General features: G+C 39.2%; 3 protein-coding genes, 1 long non-coding RNA gene and 6 other non-coding genes across 13 annotated transcripts; 2 read left to right on the plus strand and 8 right to left on the minus strand.

Moving 5' to 3' along the window:
- Positions 1 to 1,595: 1,595 nt before the first annotated feature.
- On the plus strand, positions 1,596 to 5,507 carry nsrp1 (nuclear speckle splicing regulatory protein 1). The gene is made up of 7 exons (XM_046410512.1): positions 1,596 to 1,810; positions 2,421 to 2,511; positions 2,707 to 2,763; positions 2,866 to 2,994; positions 3,230 to 3,437; positions 3,655 to 3,757; positions 3,856 to 5,507. The coding sequence occupies exons 1-7, from the start codon at positions 1,791 to 1,793 to the stop codon at positions 4,649 to 4,651; spliced, it is 1,404 nt and encodes a 467-aa protein (XP_046266468.1). The 5' UTR covers positions 1,596 to 1,790; the 3' UTR covers positions 4,652 to 5,507.
- On the minus strand, positions 5,501 to 23,053 carry LOC124070529 (calpain-1 catalytic subunit-like). 3 transcript variants are annotated; one of them, XM_046410506.1, is made up of 23 exons: positions 22,914 to 23,053; positions 22,556 to 22,662; positions 11,134 to 11,392; positions 10,784 to 10,871; positions 10,544 to 10,659; positions 10,323 to 10,456; positions 9,986 to 10,178; positions 9,830 to 9,904; positions 9,625 to 9,710; positions 9,420 to 9,491; positions 8,829 to 8,986; positions 8,568 to 8,725; positions 8,362 to 8,373; positions 8,056 to 8,258; positions 7,673 to 7,763; positions 7,508 to 7,588; positions 7,331 to 7,388; positions 7,178 to 7,233; positions 6,956 to 7,024; positions 6,755 to 6,833; positions 6,526 to 6,639; positions 6,260 to 6,312; positions 5,501 to 5,776 (listed from the first exon to the last, which is right to left on the minus strand). In XM_046410506.1, the coding sequence occupies exons 2-23, from the start codon at positions 22,585 to 22,587 to the stop codon at positions 5,750 to 5,752; spliced, it is 2,214 nt and encodes a 737-aa protein (XP_046266462.1). In that variant the 5' UTR covers positions 22,588 to 22,662; positions 22,914 to 23,053; the 3' UTR covers positions 5,501 to 5,749. The 3 variants fall into 3 exon arrangements, with proteins under 3 accessions (XP_046266462.1, XP_046266464.1, XP_046266463.1); XM_046410508.1 differs by lacking the exons at positions 22,556 to 22,662; positions 22,914 to 23,053 and adding an exon at positions 13,873 to 15,025; XM_046410507.1 differs by lacking the exons at positions 22,556 to 22,662; positions 22,914 to 23,053 and adding an exon at positions 11,479 to 12,393.
- LOC124070530 (calpain-2 catalytic subunit-like) lies at positions 10,605 to 23,262 on the plus strand. 2 transcript variants are annotated; one of them, XM_046410509.1, is made up of 13 exons: positions 10,605 to 10,713; positions 19,631 to 19,888; positions 19,976 to 20,045; positions 20,169 to 20,287; positions 20,412 to 20,545; positions 20,718 to 20,892; positions 20,977 to 21,051; positions 21,150 to 21,235; positions 21,378 to 21,452; positions 22,179 to 22,336; positions 22,478 to 22,632; positions 22,776 to 22,787; positions 22,894 to 23,262. In XM_046410509.1, exons 1-13 carry the CDS (start codon positions 10,663 to 10,665, stop codon positions 23,095 to 23,097), a joined length of 1,572 nt encoding a protein of 523 aa, XP_046266465.1. In that variant the 5' UTR covers positions 10,605 to 10,662; the 3' UTR covers positions 23,098 to 23,262. The 2 variants fall into 2 exon arrangements, with proteins under 2 accessions (XP_046266465.1, XP_046266467.1); XM_046410511.1 differs by lacking the exon at positions 10,605 to 10,713 and adding an exon at positions 18,838 to 19,071.
- Positions 23,263 to 24,361: 1,099 nt separating this feature from the next.
- On the minus strand, positions 24,362 to 27,280 carry LOC124070533. The gene is made up of 9 exons (XR_006845201.1): positions 27,002 to 27,280; positions 26,619 to 26,698; positions 26,352 to 26,398; positions 26,072 to 26,137; positions 25,813 to 25,874; positions 25,555 to 25,615; positions 25,253 to 25,298; positions 24,997 to 25,053; positions 24,362 to 24,469 (listed from the first exon to the last, which is right to left on the minus strand). It is a non-coding gene; the product is annotated as an uncharacterized LOC124070533 (long non-coding RNA).
- LOC124071316 lies at positions 25,126 to 25,199 on the minus strand. Its single transcript, XR_006845324.1, has one exon. It is a non-coding gene; the product is annotated as a small nucleolar RNA SNORD65 (small nucleolar RNA).
- On the minus strand, positions 25,380 to 25,457 carry LOC124071312. Its single transcript, XR_006845320.1, has one exon. It is a non-coding gene; the product is annotated as a small nucleolar RNA SNORD49 (small nucleolar RNA).
- On the minus strand, positions 25,693 to 25,766 carry LOC124071317. The gene has a single exon (XR_006845325.1). It is a non-coding gene; the product is annotated as a small nucleolar RNA SNORD65 (small nucleolar RNA).
- On the minus strand, positions 25,957 to 26,031 carry LOC124071311. Its single transcript, XR_006845319.1, has one exon. It is a non-coding gene; the product is annotated as a small nucleolar RNA SNORD49 (small nucleolar RNA).
- LOC124071318 lies at positions 26,224 to 26,297 on the minus strand. The gene has a single exon (XR_006845326.1). It is a non-coding gene; the product is annotated as a small nucleolar RNA SNORD65 (small nucleolar RNA).
- LOC124071310 lies at positions 26,502 to 26,573 on the minus strand. The gene has a single exon (XR_006845318.1). It is a non-coding gene; the product is annotated as a small nucleolar RNA SNORD49 (small nucleolar RNA).
- Positions 27,281 to 27,415: the final 135 nt, after the last annotated feature.

Consider the following 27,415-nt stretch of genomic DNA (forward strand, 5'->3'; position numbering starts at 1 on the left):
TCAAGCCAGGACACATATGAGTATGAGCTTCAGTGAAGTGGGTGCGGTACTGACCAAGGGAGGATGCCTGGTGATATTTCATGACTCTTGAAGTGTAGCCTGCCTGTCTGGACCTGTGCTGCTACACTGTTATCTTCACTGCCTAAGGGTACAGATCAGGGATAGCAGCAAGCAGCTTGTCATAAACCACCCACTGAAATGTGAAGTGTGTTCCCATGTGTATCGTCAGCACACATAGCACAGCCCAGTTACCAATTACTTGTACAGATGCCCGGCACCAGCACTACACTACCATTATCACTGCAGCTGGTGTACAGCCTGGTTCATCTCCCTTTTCCTCCCACATGTAAGTAACATCGGCTTAATAAACAGACTGAATTTCCAAAAAATAAAGATGTTGGAATTGATTCAGACATCTGGGGCCATGCTAAAAATGATACCCAACAATTCAAAAAATTCACCATATTGTAACGTTGTCATCAGCAATTACTTATTTCTACATCACAACGAGATGAAGAATGCGTCTTTACATTTTCAGTATTTCTTTTAGTCCATTTAAATTATTCAACAACAGCACCACCTATATCCATCACTCTATCCATTCATCCATCCATCAGGCAGCTTTGCTTGTTGTCTGTTTGTACCAGAGGGATTAGCAGTGAGGCCAGAGATGAGATGAGTTGGAGATTACGACAGAGATAATGGTGTTTGGATTTAGAGTCACTCAGAGAAGGCAGTGGAAATGCAAAGCTGCAGCTTTAATCAAAGGTGAGCCATGTGCTCTCTGATCTGATTTAAAAGAATGACTTATCGCAGGTTTGGAACAGAGCAGCTGACAGCATCCGACATAGCAAAGGACAGACAGTCTTTGTTTCCTCTCCACTAAGGATAGCAGACTTGCTTGTACCTTTCATGTTATTTAATATTTCAAAGAAGCACTGAAGTACCAGATAGTTATGCTTGCTCACAACTAAAAAGAATAAATATCACTGACATTGAGTTAAATTTAGTTTTCAGGTGAAAAATGTGTCTGAAGATAGAAGAAGAAGAAGAATAAACTGTCCCAGTGGTCAAAGCTTATTGGTTATTATATTTAATTCATTCAAGTTTGCTTATATTTGTAGCATGTCTAGTCTTTGTTAATATGTTATTTTGTAGAAGACTGTATCAGTCATCAAATGATATGATTTTAATTTAGGATTATCATTATTATGATTAAGCAGAGTATTTCTTTTGTGTCCAGATGAATTCTGTTATTGCGTTTTCAAATTCTTCAACACTCACAGTTATCTCATAGATGTGTAACCTCATTTTGGAGCGGGAAACTTTAGACTTTTACTAATCTGGATTTAATCATGAAAGTTTGCTCTGTTAGCAGACCCGATCGTAGATCGCCATCTATTGGTAGGTATAATGATATTAAATACAAAATCTCTACTATTGCAAAATTTTTAGTTGGCATAGGAAAGGTAATAGGTAATATGTTTTTATATCACGGTAGTTTATTCATTTAATAATAGTCCGAGTATTTCGCAAATAATTGATAAATTACACGTTGCTCATCGTGGTCACTTGTTTCTGTCTGCCGATGGAAGTCCGCACATTCACAGCAGACTGACAAAATTATGTTTAGAGGCGAACATAACTATAAATATGTTTTATCATATAATAAATCGGTTATGTGTGCGGTAGCTGTATTTCCACGGCTGCTGAAATTAAGTTAGCAGAACTTTTCATGTGAAAATATTGTGTCGAATCTGCTGTTCTCGTTTACAGCAAGAGAGAGCAAGATGGCGGCCCCTACAAAACAGTAAGTTGCATCCATGCTAACGCGATTATGATTATGTCATTACCATTAAAAGACAACCATTTTATATGTTTGGGGGTTTAGTTATAGTCGTAATAATGGACTTAATTTAGGTTTAAAGCTCGAAGTTATTTGTTAAAACGGTGGTTGGTTCATTGTTGCTACTGTTGCTAGTTAACAACATGCTAACGTTATGCTAGTCTCGCTCATAAACCAGCTAGTTAACGTTAAGAAAATTAGCGACTCATTTGTTTGTATACTGTTCCAATATTCCCCTCTTTTCACACATATGCCATATGTGCATCAATTATTTACTTCTTCATTTTACCAGAAACAGCGCAGCTTTACTTCACAGCTTCACTTTACTGACAACATCATTTAAGACATGAGAATGTTTGTAAATACTGGAGACAAATCTCTAATCATCACTAACTTGTCTCGAGACAAGTAAAATGAAGTATGAAACCCTCTATCTTTAGGTCATTTGTTGTTCATTCAAACAGTTGCCCTAGTTTTGGTGTCAGATGCAAAGCTTTTGTGTTTTCCCAGTAGAGACACCATAATAGCAAAATGGAACAGGTTTTAAGAAACCTTGTATGCTGGTTGTCCTCAGGTACGGGCTGATCTTGCCACAGAAGAAAGGCGTGTCAAAGTCAACAATCCTGCAGAAACCCTCAGTGTTCGGGGATGATTCTGATGATGAGGTGAGTAAACATTTGGAATTGTTATTAACAGGGCAATAGAGTTTCTATCTTGTCATTTACCGCTGTACATGATACAGGTATTTGTACTGTTAAAGTAAACAGATTTCTCAAATAAATAAATAACAATATCCAGTTATCAGTCAGCAATTTAGCAGCGCTTGTTTTCAAACATGCTGAATATGTTTTGTTTCTTAGACCTCAGTCGGGGAGAGTCTGCAGAGGGAAGCTGTCAAAAAAAAGATGATGAAGCAGGTGAGAGGAAGAATTAAATGACTTTATGTGCAAACACAGTCATTCCTCTGGGATTTACATTTCTCTGGTCTTTGTCTTTTTTTTATCCCTCTCTGTCTAAAGACACGTTTGGAAATGCAGAAGGCTTTGGATCAGGACAGCACTGTATATGACTATGACGCTGTGTACGATGACATTCAAAACCAGAGACTTGAGAACAGCAAAAAAATGTTGCACGGCACCGACAAAAGGGTAATGTTGGTTATGCTGAACACTTGTATACCTGCGTTTGTCAACAGCAGGATATCAGAGTGATCTAATGTTATGAAATACTGTCCATGAGGACCCTGACTTGGCCAGCATGCAGTCTGGTAAAACACATTGGACCCTGATTCCCTGTTGTGATCCTGCTGGTTAAGTAAATATGAGCAAGAATGTCCTTGTGAACATCAAATTAATAAATTTTGTCCATGTCTCTTTAATACAGCCAAAATACATCCACCAGTTAATGAAAGCAGTCGAGGACCGAAAGAAAGAACAAGAACGACGAGAAGAGAGAAAGATCCAGAAGGAAAGGGAGGCGGAGGGAGAGCAATTTGCTGATAAAGAAGCTTATGTTACCTCTGCCTACAGGCAGAAACTCCAGGAACAAAAGGAGGAGCAGGAGAGAGAGAAGAGAGAGGCAGAGTTGGAAGGTTAGACCAATACTTTACAATTATTTTCAGCCTCCAGGTAGATTAGATTTTGTTGGAATAGATATGGTGAGACTTGGAACCCCACATGTTTTAAAGAAATGGCTGGAAACTTATTTCATTCCTTAGGACACAAAAAGCATCAAAATGTTGTGGAAAATGTTATTCTTTATATGAAGCCATGCAAATGATATATTTGAATTCTTTTTGGGTTGCATAGCTGCTTTGGATGTGAAGAAACAAAAAGACCTGAGCGGCTTCTACCGGCACCTACTGAATCAGACTGTAGGAGAGGAGGCGATACCAGATCGCTCAGCAAACAAGTCAGTCATAGCTCCACATTACTTTCTCATCCATATAGACAATTCAAACACATATTTTTAACAAATATTTTTAACAATTTCTTTTCCTGCTTCCACAGAACTCACCCCTCCAAGGTTTCAAAAGACGCTGAAAGGACTTCACCCGTTCCCTCATCTGCATCCCATGATAATATCCAAAGTTCGTGCAGCGACAATGAGGGGGGGCAAGAACTGAAGTCTGGGTTCAACAAGTCTGCAACGGCCTCAGCACATTCAAAACGCCAATACAGACAGCGATCTCCCTCATCAGGGAGTGGAGAGGAGAAGGAGAAAGAGAGGGAGAGAGACAGACATAAAAAGAGCCACAGAGATCAAGACAGAGACCGAGGAAGGGACAGAGACAGAGACAGGGACAGGGATCGAGATCGAGATCGAGACCGAAACAGGGAAAGGGAAAGGGAAAGAGATGACAGATACGGAGGACGAAGAGATGACAGAGACAGAAGGAAAGACAGAGGCAGGGAAGATGACAGAAGCAGAGGAAGGGGGGATACAGAGAGGGAAGAGAGGCATGGGAAGAGGGACAGGAGTCCCAAAGAGAGAGAGAGAGATAGGAATGGGGAAAGAGAGAAGAGGAGGAATCCAAATGAAGACAAGCGGAAGGACAAAGATCGGGAAGAAGAGAAGGAGAGGGCAGTGAAGAGGGATGAGAAAGATCCAGAAAAGGAGCACAGAAAGGAAAAAGAAGATGAACAGGGACAGGAAGGCAAGGAGAAGGAGGAAATGGATGAGAAGCAAAACAAGTTTGCAAAGCGCAGTACAGATCAGACTGTGAGCTCAGCTAGAGACAGGTACTTGGCCAGGCAGATGGCGCGCTCGGCCTGTAAGACATACATAGAGAAGGATGAGGACTAAATAAACATACCTGAATTGCACATAAACTTTCATCTCAATTTAGAAGTTAAGGATAATGTTTTACGTTTGTTTGTTTTGTTTTTTTTCGATGAATCCCATGAGAAGATTAAAACCTACGAGTTACTTCTGACTGACTTGCTTTTTTCTGAAAACGTAGATGGTCTAAAACAACTGGCACTGAAGCTCTTACCAGTCCTTTGAACAAGAGTAAATTGTCCAGTTTTGAGGACTGTTTTTAGCCACTAGTGAGTATTTACAGCTCTAGAACAGTGTATGTGAGACTGATAAAAAAAATAAAGTACAGCAAACATGTTCACAGTAGTGACAGAACCTGTCAAGCAGTGACACGATGAGGCTTACTGGTGTGATTTTCGTAATTTTCGAGTGGAGGACTCCTGCACAGAAGAATATATCAGGCTTTGGTTACACAGACTAGACTTGTCTGTCGGATCAGTGTCTTGTTGGTCTCAGTCTTGTCATCGGATTTGTTGACAAAAAAAAACAAATATTGCCAACCTCGTCCTGTAACTGCTGACTCCACCATACATTGCAGTAGACGGGTTCAAGCAGCAGAGTGTGCTCATGGTCTTTAGTGACAAGAGAGAGACCTGGACTGTTTGGGACTTGAATAGGTCAGTTTTTGATTAATTTTGAGTGTGCTGACTTGTAAATAAGAATTTCAAGCCTCTTGTAACACTTAAAGGAATGAAGTGTATATAGGAAATGCTAGACGGTGGAAGATGGATGAATGAAATGAGGTGTGAGCCACAGGTATTGTATTTGATTGTTTTGTTGCGGTTTTGTGTCTTTCCGATGCAGTCAGTGATGAGTTAATAAAATCATTCCTTGTCCATAATTTTTTCTGTTGCTTCCTGTTTGTTCCACGATCATTTTCAGTTAAGTGTTGAAATGTGTTCAAGAACCACAATTTCAGTTCATAATCCAAAAGGCAGCGTTTATTCCACAAAGATCATTTGATCACAAAATGTGGTACTGCTTACAGGTTATGCACAAGAAGACATGGATTTTTTAAAAGAAGCAGAGTTTGACTGCAGGGATCCTCTTGTGTGCTTCCGATGCTCCTGTGTCAGCCTTGGTCTAGTTGTATAAGGATGCATTGGCAAACTGAAACACACAAGAAGATTTTATAGAACTCAATATCTTCAATGCTTTTAATGACTTATTCAGTGGACAAATGACCTAAGTATTGAACTTTTTCCATTTCTACTTTATACTGCTAAAATAATATATCTCATTGAGAAATATTGTACTTTTAACTTTTTCTAATTTTTATACTTAATATTGTACTACTGCTCACTTACATGTTCAGGATTTTACACACAAAACAAATGATATGTTCATAAGATATTATACATTGTTACAGACATAACTACTCGATGGAAAGGTTAAAATTGGGTGCACCTTGACCAAATACATCCAATAATATATAGTAGTATAACACTCCCAGGAGCTTGGGGTCATATGAGTACTTTTGAATTGTACTTATAATACTTCAGTAACATTTTCGATGCAGGACTACATTTATGTTGGGTGGTCTTGATAGAGCAGAGTTTATCCATGGGTGGCATTAAGTGGAAATAGACTTACGTCCTCCCAGGTCATGTGGATCATTCCATCGGATGAACTGGCCCTGAAAACATCTGTGCAGAAAACAAATGTCACCTTTTTAGACCAACATAAGGTTGTAACACATTTTATGATACTGGTCCATGATACTGTGCACTGTTCAAATCTGTCGTCAGTAATGTGTATTTGAGTTTGCTCAGGTTTGAGGATTCAAAGTGGATTTTCGTTCCTGAACTCCATCGTGAGGTTTTGAAAGTAATGCGACTGGTGGTTGCCATGTCACTCACTTCTCGACTTGTCCAGACGTAACATGAGAGTGATGAATTCCTCCAGAGAGGTGGATGAGTAGCCTGAATAACGGAACATCATCATCCTCACCATGCTATCGCTGCTGTCCATTCCTGGTACAAACAGAAATACTCTAGTTACGCTTGTGAATATGAGGCATGTTCACATTTCTTGTACTTGTACAGGCTTGTTCTTCACTCTTAGTGGTTGTTTGATTAATATTGTCACCTGCAGCCTCAATTGCTCTCCTGAGCTCATAGTCAGACAGGGACCCACTCTGATTCAAGTCTGAGCGATGGAAGAGTTTCTGCAAAAAAAAAGGATAAAACTACATTTTAAAAACTAAGATAACTTTAAAGATGTGTGCTAGTTTGTTTTTATTATCATGATGAATTAGTTGAATTTTGTCTGTCATATTTGCTGAGTTACCTTGTATTCGTCAATCTTCTTCCAGAGAACTGAGAATTCAGCGAATGACATCGCCATCCTTCGGTCAATCTTTGCATGTTAAGGACATCTCATCTCAAAAAGAAAAACTAACTATTCAGAATGTTTTGATTTTGACTTTCTGGCATCATGATGATGATGTGGAGTGATATGTAATATAAGACAAAAAAAAGGTCAAACATTTTGTATTCATCTTTAGGATACATCCACTATGGCTATCATGCTCCTGCAAGTGTCCAAACCAAAGCCTCTCCAGGTTCCTATGAAGAGTTGGACATGGGACAAAATAACTCAACTTGTTGTAAAACTGCCCAAAAAGAGCTAATTTGGAAGCATGTCTGACATAAATCAACTCACCATGAGGGAAGTTGTCATTCAGGAGCTTCTGGAGCTGTCTGGCGCTCAGCTCATCTCTCTGAGAACATACACAGAAACAACAAAAACTGATGGAAGGATATCAGAAAAAGCAAAAGTGGACAAGCAGACAGATGAGATCAGACAGAAAAATATTTAAAGCCAGATAAAATAACACACCTGATCAGCATACCGCTTGAACAAAGCACGAGCAGGATCCCTGTCATTGGTCTCGTCCTTGTCACCTTTGTCAGTTGGTATCTAAAGTTAACAGTTTAAAGGATCAGAGTTGAAACTGGCAGACAACACTCGCTCTCTCTAACTTACAGCCAAATTATTTAATACCGTTGGAAGAATTAGATCCTTGTCCTCATCTTCGTCCTCGTGGTCATGATCATGGTCATCATCATCATCATCATCATGTCCATCATGGGGGCTGAGTGCACAGGAGAAAGTGTTAAAAATTTGATTCCATTGCCAACAACCAACAACTTTCTGTTATATGCTGTATCATATTTTAATTGCTCTAATCCTGTTGGAAACTACATCTAGACTGTTTTCCCCCCCTTCTTTCTGAAATACACAGAGCACATGCATCCTCAAAAAAGTTTTGGCCTTGATCCAGTGTTCAAAGTGCTGTTGCCAATCAATATTTAAATAATCAATCCTTGTTTTGGAAAATCTCCATTGGAACTGCTGGCATATATAAAATAACAGCAAGTCCTTACTCGATCTTAGCCTCGGACTTGGTGTAGACAGTGAGGACGAACTCCGCACTCATGTAGGGTTTCAAGGTGTATGGGACGATCACATACTCTCCAGGCTCCAGACTGTGTTGCTCAATCAGATCCCTGTTATAGCTGTAAATCAGTTTGTCCTTCATCATTTTATTTCTCCTAAAGAAGGAGTAATTCAGTCGTCCTTTTGGTGTCTGGAAAGAATATGAACCTTATTTAATGTAATGAAATCTCTTCCTGAGCATCAAATTGCATTATTTAGGTTATTTAAATGTGGAACTTGCTGATTTCGCTCACCCCTGGTGGAACCTGTTGGGTGTGAAATGGAAAGAAGAATGTCATTATACAGTTTCCAGATCATTTAAAATGCTTAGAAAGGGCCTTATTTTATTTGTTTTATGAATTCTGCTGGTTCAAATAAAGGTTGTTGTTGGTTTTTTTTTTTTGCTAATATGCTTATTTGTAATATTCAGTAGCTGATATCTAAAATTCAGGATGCAAACCTTAAAGACGGTGAGTCCAATGGGGTATGATCTTATCTCTTGGCGATTCTGCTGCTGAGGTATCTGCATCAGAGAGAGCAAGACGTTTTTGTCTTCCCTCTCGCTCCTGTCGATTTTAGTCACCTGGATGCGATACTGAGGATTCGTCGCAAAGGAAGCTACAGATAATGAGACATATTAACAATCCAAATCACATTTCTTATCGAGAAAAAGGCAGAACAAACAGTTATAGTTAAAGGTAAAAGAATAAACTGGGCTCACAATTGTTAAGGCTGCCACCAGCGCTTTTCCCGGCTACCCAGCTGCCATCATAGGTCATGCTTTTCCACTGGCAACTGAGGTCACCATCAAGGAAGTTTGGGTTTTCACAGCAGATGAACAGCATAGAGAAATAGCGACAGAAGTCCTCCAGCTCCATCCTGACAGATAAAGGCGGTGAGAGCAAGAGACACAAAAGGAGAGAAGAGAGAAGCAAATCCAAACTTAAGGAGTGAAACAACGATATGACTTTTGGTTTAGTTTTAGTTTAGGGTATACTCTGACTTCATTTATGAAGTATAAAATCTTTGCTCTAGTTCATCCATTATCAGGCCTCAAAGTTTAAAGGTACTCTGTTTAGTTTTTGACCACTAGTAGCGCTATGGAGTAAATAGAGCGGTAGTAACACACCAGGAAATGGAGCAGTATGCAATCTGCAAGCTAGCAAACATGGATGTAGTTTTAAAATTATTCTAAAAACTGACTCAACAAACAGGTCAGACCTTAAAATTTGAGAAATGCTGACTGTTAACTTACAAACAAATGAATAAATAAATAACCTTCCCATGATACTTTTTAATGTAGCTGAATTACCAGAACTCTCCATCTTCGCGGTTAGAACACTTTTCCCGATCTTCTGGGCTCACTCTTTGCCACATAGATGAACTGAGCACGAGAAGAAAATAAATTAATGACAGAATTTTCAACACAAACATGAAAACAATTAGTCCTCAGTTGTACTCCAACTTTTGTTGCTATAACATGCACATATGGGTGGATGTTTGATTAATTCAAGTACTTGTCACTCCATTTTCCGCTCCACTCTTGTCTGCCCCAAGGGTTCATGATTCGCACCAGCTTAACTGGGGAGCCATAATAGTTGACCTAAAGACAAAATGATGGCAAATGAGCGAAAACCAAAATACTGTTGATTAAAATCTTGCTGGCAATTAAACTCCTGAAGTTCTCATTTTAAGCCTTCCCCTCAGATGTTATAGGTTTACCTCAGTGACTGCGGTGACAGAGTAGGCATGTGCATCCACCAAACCACTGTCTGCTACAGCATTCACCATGCTACCCTGAAAAGGACAAAACAATTGAATCACCCCAAAGAGTTTGATTTTTAAATATTTTTCCTCTTCTAAGACATTGTTTCTTACACTATCCGGGGGAGTCCCACAGCAAATCATTGAGTTGCATCCAGTGGCTCTGCTCAGTGAGAGCCACAGCTCTTTGTCATGGCCTGAAGTGTGGGCCTCCTGGAGTTCATAATTCATGTGCACACCCCCACTGAAATCCTTGCAGGCCTCTGATGGCAATCCAGCATTCATGTCTGAGTATGAACCACATACTCTAAAGGAAACGAAAAGGTGGTTAAAATGCTGCCATAACATTTACCGGTTGGTTTTTAGTATTTTATGTTGTGTATCCTGGTGTTTGTGGCACAACCGTGACCTACTAAAGTGTTTTATATGAGGGTGAGTAAGCTGTTCGTACTTGGCATACGCTTTCTCCAGCAGTGGACCCCAGAACTCGTTTCCACTTTTGCTGCGCACAGACAGTAACTGTTTGTCGAGTACTGGCAGGAAGTCATCAATTACAACATCCACCCACTTGCCAAACCTCCAGAACTGACACATAAAAAGACAAATAAGAGTCAGCAATGGACAGAATGTATTAGTGTTTTCACACATTTATGTATAAATATATTTCTTTACCCTGAAGTGAAATATCCCTGCATAGTTCTTGAAGGACTGGTCCATAGGAATAACTTGCACCATCAGGCTCTTATGGAACGTCAAAGAGGAAATTGCAGCCAGAAACCAGCAGTTACCTGATGAATTACAGCAACAAGTATTTTTCTCAAGTTGCTCAAATTTTCATCCAGGTAAGGATTTTTTGTTGTTGTTGTTGTTGTTGTTGTTGTCTTTGGCAGTAAGCCAGAGAATCTCTCTTACCTATTCCACCTTGAGTAAAGTCAAACCTTGAGGCTCCTTTGGAACAGAAAATGGGATCATCGTTGACATTTTGCAGTTTCAAGATATCCTGGAAAATACAGAAGACGAAATAGATCAGATGTAGACAAGCACGTAAAAAACACACATAATAAAAAAAAATGCTTACTGCGTAATGTAAAAATAAATGTGTATTCTCTAATGTCCATACACAAAATGTCAGGTGACGCTTAAGTGAAGGTGATAATTTACACCAAAAAAGCAGTTCAATACATGTGTATTCTCTAATGTATTCTCTAATTTTATCAATAGATTCACACAAGGGTGAGAAAACATATTGTCAAGTATTTTACCGCTGGCCGAAGCCACTCCACTTGGTTTTTTTTCCACCTGGGCATATCAGGCATGTGTCCCAGAGATCGGTTTTCAGGGGGGAAAGTGCTGTCCACAAACAGCCTCCGTCTGCGGAGGCTATTGTCTTTCAGCTGGGCATAGTCTTGGTTGTTGTACTTGGCGGGGTTGGAAGCACTCCCCTCGCTGCCATCTTGGTAACGCAAGTTGATGATAGAGGTGCAACTTCCGGATGGAGACATGTTGAAGAGAGGCTTCGGACTGACAAAAGAAAGACAAAAATAGAGAATTCTGAGTCCAATCTGAAATGCAAGAGCTATGTTTCAGAGATGGGTGGGAACATTTACCTGAAAGACGGCCGCAACCAACTGCTGCTTCCTCACAAGAGAAAGGACTTGGACTTATCCAGTCTGGTTTTTGCAGCAGACTGTTGGTGCCTTTTATGCACAATATCTTGCATAAGCCTTGAGACAGGCCCACTCCCAAGAAGGTAAAGAGAATGTTATAATTACAGGGGGCTGGGAGGGCTGTTACTGAGAGAACTGGTTTTTTTGGTGTAAATCATCACCTTCACTCAAGTGTCACCTGACATTCTTATCATCTCCTGTCATTTCAGACATGCTAAAACTGCACCTTGCTTGTTTGGTGCAGGAACACAATTTTGCCTGTAGGCATACTCACTATTATATTGTGAAAAAGTGGCAATAAATTCTCCCTTGTACCTTAAATTGCTAATGTATACTCTGTTTGTCTTCTGCTTCAAGTGGATGCATTTACATGAAGTTGTTTTTCTTATATTTCATGGCTAATCAGTGAAAAAATGTTTTGGCTTTGATGGCTAACTACATTATTAGAAAAGATTAGCAGTGATTTGTTATTTTCTTACCCAAATTGCAAAATGAGATTTGATGTTAAAACATGTGTATCTGACTCCAAAAGAAATGGAGCAGCAGACTCAAGTTTGGGTAAAATTGAGACAAAAATGTGCGATTTCACATTAAATTGAGAAGGAACAATTAAAGTTACTCAGGTATGAGTGCAGTGCACATGTGCTCTACAAAGGAAAGGCGTTTTTTTGTTGTTGTTGTTGTTGTTGTTGTTAATTTTTAAGTTCACCAATCACAGACGAAAAACTTTATGATAATGCTGAGGTACATATAAAAAAAAGATAAAATAGAGTCATGTTTGGTTGCTGAATTATGTTGCAATGAAGAATTGGGAGGATGAAAAAATCAGATATCATAAGTGAAAATGTGAGATTTGGCATCAAATTAAGAGGGAAAAGCCTACTCTCTAATCTAAAAAATTAAACACACAGCGTGTTCATATCATTCAAACAATGTGAGATCTCAGTGTCAAGTTATTTTCAACCAGGATAGTTTTCTAAAGGTGACTTAGCAAAAATTTGGGGAATTCGTGGTTTCACTGTATGCTATAATGATGGGATTACTGTTACTGGCCCCTGGCAAAATATGTTGTTAAGAACTAACTCAAGAAAGTGGCAGGTCACTCTTCACACAGGTTTTTAGAAGCAAGAATGAAAACAATGAATGAGAGCTTTAGAGCCTTGTGAAAATAAACAAAGCAGGTACAGATACACCAGTTTTACTTGAACTGAGCACACCTCCTCTATGGAGCCTTCAGTGCTCTCACTAACTGCCCAATGACGATTTAAAGCCTGGTGTAGAATCAGCGCACTCAACCACTTATCACCCTCTGGTTAGGAAGAAGCAGTTCAGCCAGTCACTGACAGTGGGCCAGATCGACAAACCAATTGTGCATTTTTTTGCCCCTTCACTCTGCATTATATTAAGAAGAATCAAGGCAATTCAATCTTCTCTGTACAACGCTGGGTTCCTATGTGTGTGACTGGGCTGTCCAAGCAGGCTCCAGTATTAGCTTTTTGGGCTATCTGCCAATGGCTAGTAAAGTGAAAACATTACAGGCCAAAGTACTTTTCAACTGGTCAAACTGCAGCTTTCATTCTTTCATTCTATAAAGGATATTAAAGCAAGGGGGGATTAAGAGAAAAAAAATTGTTTGCCCTCTGCCTAGTCTCAGAGGTCAAATCTGAAATGCCTCCATATCTGAAAATAAAGTTTGTGGTTAATGGAAACACTGGAGAACATTAAATGTGTTATTTTTTAAAATGCACAATATTTTCCACATATGAGCGTATCTGCTCCACTATGAGCAGAAGGTGAAACTATATGGTCCAGTGTGTTATGTAACGTGTTTTTTTTCCCACTTTTAAATTTTCAGTTGCCCTTGGGACAAACTATGTCAAGACCAGAGAGTGTAATCTGAGACACCTTCTGGAGGAAGAGTGGTTCAAAATTTGCATATAGTGAAGCAATACTATTTGCAAATAACAAAGCATGAGCACAGGACGTACAGATGTATACTGTGGGGTACCTGTCCAAATTAACTATGTGAAGCAGTGAGAATAAAAAGGTAGAAAACAACTTAAATTGTCAAAATGTTTTTATAAATCTACGCCTGCAAGGAAAATCTAGTGGGCGGTGCTCTATCTGTTTTACAGCTTGTAAAACAAGCCTGTTGTTGTCACTACAGTGACTTTTATATGACGATCATGTTTGTGATGTTCAGACAATTCATGACATGGAAAACTTAAATACTGGATCTCAGTGTATGCTCTTTATATGCCTCCTCACAAAACTGCAATTACACGCACACTGAAAAGCAACCTGACATGTCCTGACACATATTGTCCAACGCACCTTGCTGAGAGACATCATGGATTCCCTGTAGATCTGCCTCTATAATGTGCGAATTGGCCTTCAGACAAAATCTGTCAAGATATAAATCTCTGACTGCTTCAGGAAATATAGGTAACAATTTGCATATAGCACTGCAGTGCAATTACAACCACAAGGCAGTCAGCACAGGAAGTACAGACATACAGAACACAGTGCAAAAAAAAGGACTAAAAACACAATTCAAGCAGTACGAGTTATGCAATAATACTGAATTAATAATGTGTGCAGAAATAAAAAATAAATAGGTAGAAAACACTTTAAATTGCAAAAAATGTTTTTGCAACCTTATGCTCCTACAAGGAAAATCTGTATCAGTTTTACAGGCTGTAAAACAAGTGTGACTGAAATGACAATGAAAGTCATGATTTGGAAAAATTAAGCACAGGATTTCAGGTTTATGTTCATTTTTATGCTTCCTGCAAAACTGAAATCACAAGCATAGCGAGAAGCAAGGAAACCTTTTTTTTTTCTGCACTGAAACAACATGTGAGCACAAATCTTTTGACATACTTTGCGGCGAGACCACAGGGATTTACACTGTCTGGCTCTGTAAAGGTTTGAGTTGCCCTCGAACCAAATTCTTGCTAAACAAGACGTAAACACTGCATGTTTAAAATGAGCTTCTTATTATGAGACCTGTCACATATTAATTTCACTTCACAATTATTGCATAAATAGAGCAAGTGAAGGCAAGAGTCATGAAAGATTGTCTCACATCATGTCAGAAAGTTTCTATGATGACCATAGAAATATCAATGCAACTATATTAATTTAACACATCTTAAACATGTTTTGATTTGCAGGTTTCAAACAGAAGACTTCATTACTCAGCCTAATTACATTGCAATTGGTGGTAATTGTCTTCAGTCCATGTGTTCAGCCACACTCTCTCATCCCCAGTCCTCTGCACTGGTCTCTCTCTGTGTCCCTGTCTCCATCCCCTGCCCACTTCTGTCCCAAAACCCCAGACCTGCCACTTTCTCAAGCTGTCCACCAGATGGCCCCTGACTTTACCTCTTTTCTCACTGCTTTGCAGTCAACTGACATCACAAACCTGTTCTCACTTTCCTCTTCAGTGCTGCAGTGTTAACACCAGCAACTCAGTGTCAGACTGTGGCTGTGACATGTTGTAATTGTGCACTGTCTGCGTTCAGGTCCTTCCCCTGTTGCCTCACCCTCACTTGACAATAGTAAGAATTAAATAAAAGTTCCAATGGTGACTAAGCCTATTAACAGGGACCAGCAATTTCTGCCAGTTTTGTTAGCCTGGTGTGGAGTTATGCCAGCGCAAGTAACTGAATCATCAAAGTCTTTAACAGCACAAAGCAGGAATGTGGAAATGATGCTGTGATGATAATACACTGCAAAGTAGCCAGTAAAGTTTACAAAATACAATACTGGCTCCGACAACTTACACAGTTATACTGCATTTGCTTACTGCTATTCATTAAGTTTTCCTGCACTGAGGGTACATTATAATGACAGACAATCTATTCACAAGAACCTGAAGCAAAAAGACAGATTTGTACATACTGAGCATTTCCCACCTGCAGGCACATTAAAACTGGCTTTGGAAGCACTCAGCTATTACATCTTCAGACTGGTTTGAACTGGCGAAGTTTCCCTTCAGTGCATGTCTGTGACTTTTTTTGTATCAGACTCTACACACACAAACGGAAGGCATCTGCCACAAACCATTTTTAAACCAACAAAACACAGAGAAAATCTTTATAAAACTGCAGATTAGAAACTGTCAACTCTTTTTCCTTTAAATTTTAGAAAAGCAGTGAATTATTTAAGAAAATAAGAAACAGAGGAAAAAGCAGAGCTGAAACATTTTGTAGATTTATGAAATGACGGAAAACGGGTTATGGCTCCAGCTTCTCAAATGTGAGGATTTAGAATTTTATTTAATATTCTATTTAATATTAACAATCAGCAGCACACTATTCCATAATGACAACAATAGTTTGTTGTTCTCCTATAAAAAACAAAATTTGTTACACTTCAACTGAACAAATCAAATGTAAAATCCTGCTTTTAACGGATGAGTAATAATAATCTAATATATGGTGACATAGCATTGGCATCTGCATTAGTAGTATTTTTACCTTTAATGCTTAAAGTACATTTTCCTGATAATGCTTACACACTTTTGGTAACAATGCAGGACTTCAACATGTAATGGGATATTTATTAAGTGTGGTATTAGTGCTTTTACATAAGTAAAGGATTTAAATAATTCCTCCACCACTGCCTGCCTCTGCATCATTATATTAATAACACTGAATGCATCAATGCATCAATGCATAACGCAGACAACCTCTAAACATTTGTATTTTGGTTTAAATTTGTTGTGTGTTGCGACAGATCACAGACCTGTGCTTCAGGTTAACATTTTTGTTACACAACAGAAATGTGTTTTGCTTTTCCCACAGTCCCTGGAGATTTGTTTGGCTTAGTGAATACGCTTATGGAACATTTTGTAATAAAATAACCTCCAATTACAAACTCAAAAACCTCACCTGTTTCACCAAAGATGCCACCTGGGTTCACTGTGTGGCTGGTTTGTGGTGATTTTACAAATTACAACTTTGTTTGTGAATACATCAATATGCATCACTAAATTAACAGAAGCCAATTGACATAAGAAGGTCAAAGCTGTACGTAATGTACACAGTCAGAGGGTTTGGAGATTAACAGGTGCTCAGGAGCTCATTTTTACCCCAAGGCTCCTCAAGCCGGTTTAACCAGTCAGAGTCATGATGTGCCTGACAAATACTTTTGTGAGATTTCATGTTTTTTTTACACTATGAGTAAAATGTTCATTTGTACAGCCAGCAAACGAAGACTCTGTGCAGGTAACAACATGTAATGAAGATACCTCAGCTTCCCATCCAACTTTACCCTCACTCTCTCCCTATCTAACAAATCAACTGAGTAAATCTGCAAGTATAATTGTGTGCTTTAAAGTCACATTTTACCAAGCAAAGTGGAGTACACAAAAAAAGAGTTAAAGTACTCATACATACAGCGAAGAGAAGAGAAGCAGAGTAAAAACTTATAACTCAGGTGCAGGTGCAGCAAATGCTGACATTTTAAAAGTTGCTGGTAAATGTGCACAATGTACAAGACTTCATGCATGTTCTGAGTCAAAATGGACAATGACATAAGACAACCACATAGTCAACCTGGAACAGGTGCACCATTGCCACTGAACAGGATTTCGAATCTACTGGATAACGTATGCAGGAGTTACAGTGTGGGCAAAGCCAGTCAGTCGGACACTTCCATAGACTTTTGTTGTTATCTGCAAAGACGGACACAGCGCTTGCTGGGTTTAGTTTCAACACTGAATAGTGCTGAACACCATTCAGCTTCAGTGTTTCCCAAACACACTTGATGGTGCGTTAAGGAAACTTCTGCAGTTTCTCATTTTACCTTATTAGCTGACAGGTCATGAATCTACTCTGCAGTGGTATTTTATTGGCATTGGTTTTATTGTAATAGCTAATGTGACTGTACAGTAAGTTAGCTAAAGCAAGCAACTCGAGAGTAGGGTTCCGTAGAGTTCTGCAAAAACAGTGATGGGTATGCCAGAGTGCTGAATATGTTATATTTATATAAAATATTTTTATATTTCAAACATGACATGTCTGATTGCATCGCCTGAAAAGGGTTCTCTGCAAAGGGAGCTGAATGAACACTTGACTTTCCTGGCCTGCTTTCTGCTCTGTCGAATGAGTTTCTTTGAAGACTGAAGATTGAAGGAAAAAGTAAAATATTATAAAATGTTTTGTTAAATGTGACTGACTTCCTTCTATATTTTGCCACTATATTTTCTACTGACCAAACTTCTTTCTTGGCGAGAAACTGAACAGTTGCTGGCATTCAATAAAAAAATAATTAAAGCACTGATAAGTAAGAAGAAGAACCAGCTTTACTGGCAGCATATATATTTTTACATACACACACTGAATTCATCTTCTGCATTTGACCCATCCTTAGTTGAACACACACATGCAATGGCTAATAGAGGGGGGGGGGGTCATTTTTCACATTAATCACTCCAAATTTTTCCTGCCCATCCAACCCTCCGATCACAAGTCGCTTCTCCAACCTCTAGGCCACAGCTGCTTAATATATATGTACTGTAAATCTATTCTAGGTTATAGGTACAGTCCTCTTTACCTCCAAATCTAAACGTAAAAAAAATATATATTAATGCTCTCTCCATCACTCACAGAAAAATTCCATTATTACAATTAAAAACACCAAAACCATCCTTCCAAGTTGTAATCTCTTCCAACTGTCAGAGAGACATTTAAAACAATAAATAACTTGTTGAGCAATTTTTTTAGATTAATACTAATAACTGTGATTACATGTACTTGAAGTCATGTCCCTCACTAATGCAAATTAAATGCAGTGGATAAATTCAAATTTAGTCTGAGTCACCACACTCTTTTTGACTTGAGCCTGTGTGGGTTGACTGAGAAATAACTGAAGTAAGCAAGCTGAAAGAAAACACAATGCAGCTTACTTAAAGTCTCGTGAAAAACTAACCGAGGTGTGGTTGTTTTCTTTCTTAGACACCTTGTTTGTGATGGTGTTCATAGTTCAGAGGTTCAGTGCGAAAGGGCAAATGGGCTAGGAGCATACTAAGTATTTTGCTCTGTTTTTGCTGCCACAAAGCTGAGTTTTGACACATGCAGAACATAACTCAGATGCTGCATGTGTCTGTAATGTATTATGGAAATGCACATCTAACCATTTAACCTCATTCACTAAATGTTTACCAGTGTCTCAAATGAGTTTTGAGAGCTTTGGGAATCTGAACATTTTGGTTCGGCCTTGAAATGAGGCTGAAATGGTTCAATGATCTCACTGTTCATATGTTAATATGTCAGGATTTGACATTTTGACATGAGGAGGCAGTCACATTAATTTTGGCACACAGCCTAAATCCTCTGTTGCACACTGATACACGCAACCCTCCATTTAGGCTCTGTCTGACTGGGTGTTGACTTAATGACAGTGAGCCATTTGACACTTACTTGCCTTTAGACGCAGTCAATCCGTATAAATTAGCTGCTGGATTTCTTCTTCAGTCACACCACGTTTACACTTTGCAACAGCTGTCAGAATCCAGCTTTACAGGTAAATGCTTACACTTCTGTAATTTAAGGCTGTCAAATTGTTGTAGTGGAGTTAAGTGCAATATCTTCTTCTGAAGCATAGAGTGGCATTGCCAAATTTGTACTTTACTAATATTACATGGAAGGCTGGGTCACTGAGCTCTAATCATCAACTCAAGCCTCAGGGTATCTAATGTTTGGCCTGTAGACAACAACATTGTTCATTCAGACATGTTGATTAGTGCCAATTACCTGTCCGTTCTATAAACTGAACGTTTAACAATTCATTTGTGCTCATTGTGTCTGTGTATGACTTACAGTGCACTGCTAAATTAGTTCATCCTCTACCAAGGAGGACAGTGGCTTCAAATGTACTTAACTCTACAATATCTAAGACTGATGTTTAGCTGGTATCCACTTAATGAGTGTTAAATCACTTTAAATAACTCTAAAACTGTTAAATAACTTTAACCCTTGCCAGACTGTAATTTATTTTGTCTTTTGCTTGATGTTTCTTTTTCAATTGCCAAGTTCAGTTTTACCTCAAAGTTGGTGACCGGCTAGTGTTTATCTGGTTTCAGACACCTCTGCCACTGCTCTTCAACATGACATCCTCCTGTGTGAAGATGGTTCACACCCTCTATGAGGAAGGAGGTGAAGGAAGTCCTTCTAACCCCGTGAAATTTAAAGGCCAAGACTATACACAGCTCAAGAAGTCTCTCCTCAGTAAAGGGAAGAAATTTGAGGATGAAACTTTCCCTGCAAACCTCGACTCTCTGGGAAAACTTGAGGACTTCACATCAGACCAGCTCAGTGAGGTGGAGTGGCTTAGACCACATGTAAGTCAACCTATTCATTGTCTAAAATGATGAAACATACATTGAGTTTCAGAAAGAAAAAATTCATATGTCTCTCTTTGTTTATAGGAGCTTAACCCTGATGCATCATTTGTCATGGATGGTGCTTCAAGGTTTGACTTCAAACAAGGAGATGTTGGTGTGTAAATCGGAAAAATCTGGAATGTCCTCCTTTTCACTTGAGTTATAAATATGTGATTAATGGTAAAGCCCAGGCAAGTTTAATTTTCTGACAGTATTGTTATATGTTCTGTACCTGGAGGCAATTGCTGGTTTCTCTCATCTATTGGCGCGTTGACTTTTCGCAAGCCGTTGTTGGCACAAGTGGTACCCCCGAATCAAAGCTTCAAGGACAACTATGCTGGGATATTTCACTTCAGGGTCAGTGAGTAAACTAAGAAACCAAACAATCTTCAGTACATCCTTTTGATCTGAAACATGTCTTCAAGATGCAGGTATTTATATAACTTTTTATTCAATACACTGTCTCATTTGTCTTTTAAAGTTTTGGAGATTTGGAAAATGGGTGGATGTTGTCATCGATGACCTGTTGCCAACACGCAACAAGGTGCCTGTGTCAGTTTCCTCCAGATCTGAAAAAGAGTTCTGGGCCCCCCTCCTGGAGAAAGCCTATGCTAAGTATGTGATAACTTATGCACTTATTGTGTACTGAAATTACAGTAAATTCACGCAAAAAAAAACAAATGTCAGTCCACATTTACAACATTTAAAAACTCTAGCAGAGACGAGAACGTTCATGTTTCCTGACAAAAGCACATAATCAGCATTGCTCCTGTTTGTTTTGCTTCAGGATTTGTGGATCATATGGCGACATGATCGCTGGGAACCCACCTGAAGCATTCAAGGACTTCAGTGGAGGTGTGCACATGCACTACAAGCTGTCCAAAAGCCCACCTGATCTGTGGGACATCATGAACAGAGCAACCCAGTGCAACACTATGATGGGATGTGGGAGTTTTTCAGAGGTAAGAAACAGAATAATGTTTGTTAGGTGAGGACATGGAGGTTCAAAATAATCATCTCTCACTTGGGAAATGAATGTGTTTCAGGAGAAAGGGAGAGAAATTTTTGACAAGTTTGGTCTGGTGGATGGTCATGCCTTTGCTGTCACAGGAGTCAAGCGGGTTTGTACTTATACATGTACACAGCATAAAAAGCATAAAAACTGTGACCTGATTTTGTACCCATCATTGCTTGTTTAACCTTGACTGTCATTTAACAGGTAGACAGTGATGGGAACTCTGTGAATCTGGTGAGGATCTGGAACCCGTGGGGTGAGAAAGAGTGGAATGGAGACTGGAGTGACAAGTAAGGAGCAGTGAAGCTGTAGCATAACAAATCTTAATCCCATGTTGTAACCTGTATGCTGTTAATGGTTCAACCTCTTCATAAGAATCCCTGCAAAATACTTTGTTGTGCAAACAATAAGCTATAATGATTTGTGTTACAGGTCAAAACTGTGGGATACTGTAAGCGATGAGGACCGTGAGCAGTGTCTGAGGATGCGTAATGATGGAGAATTCTGGTAAAACAATCTTGAAAAAAAAAACTGAAAAATGTAACATCTATATTTAACACCACAACATTTAGCAGAGGGTGCCATTTTCTGACCCATGAGTCTTATTGTGAGTGATCTCATAGGTGGAGTTAAGCAGGAGAAGAAAGAGAAAGCAAGATCCTGCGCACCTACAAGTAGTTAATCCAAAAGGCAGCCTTACAGCAAAGAAAAACTATAAGCCTTCACCCATAAACACAAGCTACCTTCAGTGTAGAGAAGGGCTTAGCACCAGAGCCATGGTGACAGCCATGCCTACATTTTGCTTCATGAGTACTGTCTGTGGTGGAAACACAAAACAAATCAAGAATTTACTCTTCCCGTGTGTGACTAACTGAACCGAAATGGGTAGCTCAGTGGTAATACGGCTTATGCAGAAGTTTGAGTTATTTCAGTCAAAACCAAAACTATCAATTTCAGAGTGGTGCAAGAGGAAAAGTCAGTAGGCTTCAGTCATATACAAAACTTTATGTACATTGATGCAGTAGATTTAGAGATATTTCAAGGACAGATAGAAAAAGGACAGATAAAAATCTCTGGAGCTCTGGTATGAGTCAGTTTGGGGCAACAGGCCTCCTTTGTGATCCCTCTGCTGTGTCTACTCAGTGCTCAAGAACTGACCTGCTGCAGGTCAAAAAATATTCCCAAATCCAAGGGTTTATTATTGAAAGCGCTGATCTTTCTCACTGTTTTCAGGATGAACATGCGAGACTTTTGTGTCTATTTTGAAGAGCTTGACATCTGCTGCGACAGCCCCAATTTTGTAAATGGTGATGATTCCCAGTGGCATTGTTCACTGAAAGAAGGTCGCTGGGAAGCTGGACAATCTGCTGGGGGGTGCGATGCTGAAACAGGTGAGGTCTGAGTTTTCATATTTTTATTTCATAATTGTTGTTTTATTTCTGTTTAGTGGAGGCTCATCCAAAAGTCAAAATAATGGGGAATAAAGAGGGACATATCTCTGTACGTTCTGTAACCACGATACTTTTCCTCAGAGGAGTTCTGGACAAATCCACAGTACCGTCTCAAAGTGAAGGGAGAGGAGGAGAACAATGGAAACAAGAACATCTTACTGTCTCTGCTGCAGAAGCCTCATGAAGAACATCGCAGCAAAGCTGAATATCACTTCATTGGGTTCAGCATCTTTGAGGTCAGTGGTGTGATCGTGATTGTTCCTCAGCTGTGATGAAAGACATGCACATGCTCATTCTGTCTTGTTTTTCTTAAGCCTAATTAATATACTGTGAATAGCAAAATATCTAATCTGATACCCTTATCCTTGTTTTCAAACAGGTCCCACCAGAGGTAAAAAATCTTGTATTAAAAATTTTGTATTTAATCACTAATTATTGGCATACATACTGTAAAGCTCAGATAAATAAGTAAGGAAATGTCTCATTTATATTTGCAGGCACCCAAAGGGCGACTTACGTCTTGGCTCTTCCAGGATTATGGACCTCTAAAAGTCAGTGAGTTCACCGACTCGAGAGAACTGATCGAGCTTCACGGTCTGGAACCAGGAGAGTACTTGATCGTTCCCTGCACGTATGACCCCAACAAGACTGCAAGCTTCATCATCACAATGTACTCCAAGGTCGGGGACGAGTTGGAATGAAGACACCTGAATGACAACAGAAGACAGATAATTCTTGTCAGGGCTCTGGGGCAATTTATAATGTCATCATTAAAAATAATGTGTAACTCTTTGGTCAACTTCTTGAACCATTTTAACAAACAATTTAACTGCATTTACAAATGACAAATAAACAACTAATTGATGCACCACAAATCTATAGTCGGTCATCTGTAATTTATAAATACATGAGGAGATAAATATTTAGAGCATTTTGAATAATTAGTGCAAATGGATGGCAGTGGTCATATTCAAGTTGAGCAAAAGGTGATGTTCATGCAGTTTTTCCCCCCCCCAATCACTCACAATTTAAAAATACTGACCAAATAAAAGTAAATGGAGTCTTATTCAATCTCACAAGGTAATTACAGTAAAGAGCTGCTGAATTGTACTAAAGTTCCAACATGCTGTCAGATGCAAATACCTTCCGTGCTTCTTTGTTGTAGTCACTGAAGTGTATTGGTACTGACTGGGGATCTAAAGAATTTTTAAAGGTGCTTGTGGAGTATCCGACCATCAGTATCACTATGAGGCAGAGTTTTTAAAGACATCGCAAGGATACATGAGCACATGGGTGCAAAACTCACTCCCGCCAATCTAACAAGAAAGCCGGAAATTAACCAGTTAACTGCGGGGTGTACGGTTTTAAAATTTCCAGAAAGTTACTTTTGCAAATGTGTTCTGAGGAAAGAAACATATTTGCTTTTGTTAGACCTTAAGAATGCCCAGTGAGTGTGTTTGTGATCCTGAATGTCTCAACACTGAGTGTTAACAGAAAGTTTTCTTATGAGAAAATGCTTTAATCTGGTCCTAAGAGATTCCTAATGTGCAACAAGCTTCTGTTTTCATTTTTAAAGTGAAACAATATTTAAAATTACAAATATGAATGTGGCCACCAGCCATGTGCTTCATGCAGAGCACCACACTTTCAAACAAATCCAGTCATCTTTTGATTCCATTAAGTAACAAATTGACATTTGCAGCATTTTTTGATGAATATTAATGAATGCATGAAAGTCAGAGGGGGCTTGGTGCACAGAACCTTCTGTACACATTTGTGGTTTTATTTTCCAACATTCTAGTGCATCTCAGATGGTTGGGAGGGATCACTAACCATAAAGATTCGTTTTATTTCCTACAGACTATATACACTATACATTAATATCAGCTTTGGGTTCTCCTTTAAAAGACTGGCTTTGTGTTTGTCACCGGGAAGGTTCAACAAGTCAGACCACTGACATCATTATCAGGCTGTTTCAATACTTTATTACAGTCTCAAAGAAATAATCAGTCTGCTTTTGACAAACATGTCGACACCCGTCTTCAGAACCGTGGCCACGAGTCCTCTTGCCATCTGAAGAAGAGAGTGCCAGATTAGTTTTGGAACATCAACAACATGTACTTCTTTTAGAAAATTTGTGGTCCTGGGGCACCCCTGTAGCTCAGTTAGTCAAGAAAATCTGTAGTCACGACTGAACAAACTGCTGGTTGTTAATGCCATCTAGACAGGGTGTTACAGTCACCTTATTAAACACATGGTGGATTAAGATCAGCTGATTTCCACAATGAAAACTACAGACTGGGAAAGCCAGACAGTGGGTGGATGAAATCAGCTGACGAACCTCTTTTGACATTGACCCTTTTCTTTGATGAACCAATACACATAATCCCTTTTTGTTCCCATGCAACTGAAAATTCCCAGATATCCACCCCAAGTGTTATTTACTAGTTTACTGCAAATCCTTTTCTCAAGATTATACTTCACTGCAGAACAAGGACTACAAGGTGATGATGGAGTCCAAATTAAGTCTAAGAGAATCTGTAATTATTCTCGCCGCTTTGTCATCTTTAGCTTACAGATAAATCACACAGATGTCTTACCACATGTAGCTTTGCAGGTATGCTCAGGCCAAGTTGCTGCAACCACTAGATCCAACTCTGAAGGATAAGATAGAGGAAGTTAGCCTGCAGAATATTTTTGGTGATGTATACGCGAAGCTGTTGCTTAACGTTCAGAAAACCGAGAGTCACCACTGAACCATCTGCCGGTAATTCCAGCTATTTCAGTTTAGATTTCATCATAACAAAGTATTACTGCTGAGTGCACCACAGCTTAAAAGCCACCTGTGAGACTCACTCGACAGCAATCTTCATGGGACAGGACCAGACAGGCAGAAAGACACCTGGAATAAAAACAGATGTGGAAAACGTAGAATCAACAAATGTATTTTTTAAAAACAAACCTCCCTTAATTATAGCTTATAGCTCAGAAAAGTGGATTAGAGACCATCATCAGTTGTCGCATCTGACGGCACTTCCTATTCCAGGTTTTCATCACTGACAAAGCTACTCAAGGATACATTTAGCTTTAGGGAGATTAAAGGCCTTTGACTATATTTTAAAGAGAGGGAAGGAAAAAAAAAATCTATGTGTACTTACGAGGAGCATTTCAATCATTCAACCACTTTAATTCAGTTGAACCTTCAACGACCAGCTCCACCTTTAGAAACAAGGATATTCAAATTGGTGAAAAACCGGCAGTAATGAAGTACAACTGAGACATTTTTTCCCCAAACTGTTCAGAAAACCAATGATCACCACTGAACAATCTGCCGGTAATTCCAGCTATTTCAGTTTAGGTTTCATCATGACAAAAGCAACCATTTGCCATTTTTATAACATACAGTGCAAATTCACCTGCAGGAAATCAAGTCTCCGGTCAGCTGGCTTAGACGGGACCTCGCAGAGCTGAAAGGCACCTTGTAAGAGAAAGAAAAACAACATAAGATAAACAGTAGCAAAGGACATCTATATTACCTGGGAAACAAGAGAAACATTCGAGTTCAGAAAAGTGGAGAAGGTATCGTCAGTTGTCGCATCTGACGGCACTTCCTACTCGAGGCTTTCATCGTTGCAAAATTTTCACATAATCACACTAATGAGTGCAGCAGCTTACCCATCATTCACCCGTGGTCTTCAGCAAGCTCTTATGGCAGCTCACACACATCGTTTCGTTTTTCAGCTACAGGAGAACACAGCAAGGATTTGATTTGTTAACGGTTTCATTTAGTCCATTTACTGTGACAATTAACAAGTGAATCATCTGATGTTCAGAAAACGAAGAGTCACCACTGAACCATCTGTCGGTAATTCCAGCTGTTTCAGTTTAGATTTCATCACTACGTTTAACGGCTATAGCATGTTTGACACAAGAAGAGGTTCATTATTAAACCAACCTGAGTCTTGACATTCGGCCATCTTGAATCAGCCCATTCTGACCAGTCTTAAAAAGGGGGGGAAAATAACAAAATAAAATAACTACCAGAGTACAGTTTGATAAGACTGATAATCACAACTGATAATCAAATGCAGTTTATGGAGGCTCAGAACAGTGATTATGAAATATCGTCAGTTATCGCATCAGACGGCACTTCCTATTCACAGTTTTCATCACTGACACACCGCAGACATATGATAGTTGGGTTTATTTTACCATCACTCACCTCTGAACATGAGGAGACCTCATGTATCCAATACAGGATTTGTTAGACTCCATCAAAAAGCTTCCAGAGTCAAGTCTCACCTGAGGAAAACCAAGACATTCACGGCTTTAATCAACACATTGCTTGCTACCTACAACGACACACAAGCAATAAAAATAAATGATAATGGAAATTAAGACCGTACATCAATCAGCTTTAATGTCACATTTCTGAACTCATCTGATAGTTCACGCTCAATACAAATGTAGCTATACCAAAACATGCTCAAAAAGCAACAACACTGTTTGAGATGGAACATAGGACATTACAGACGAATAAACAGATTAGTGTTTGTAGTGAAACACACACTTCAGCTGAAATAAAGGGAAAAAGAAATAACAAACCTCACTTTGTCTCTCATCTCGTCCATCTTTCAGTAACCACGTGGCTGCTCGAGGCCCTCCAGGAAAACGCTAACGTTACACTTCAGCTGGCAGATATCACGTTTTAACTTATTTCGCAAACTGTAAAGTGTGTGATTTTTTTTTCTTTTTGTTTTTACAACAGTTAGTACTGTGGTCTTGTACTTACTGACCACGCTCAAAAACCTAAACGGAAACTACCTTATCACAGCTCCACCACGGACAAGTGAACTCAAAAGAGAGAGTAAAGCTGTTAGCAAAGTTTATATACGCCGAAGTCGCAGGAATAAGACGTCACTTGTTCTTTCGCTTTATAGCGCACTTCAAACCGACGCCAAAGCCTCTCTGTCGCCCCCTGTCGTAGCGGAGTGCTGGGAAAATAGCATCGAGCATAAG

The sequence above is a fragment of the Scatophagus argus genome, chromosome 14 (genome assembly GCF_020382885.2).
Source record: "Scatophagus argus isolate fScaArg1 chromosome 14, fScaArg1.pri, whole genome shotgun sequence".
NCBI lineage: Eukaryota > Metazoa > Chordata > Actinopteri > Scatophagidae > Scatophagus > Scatophagus argus.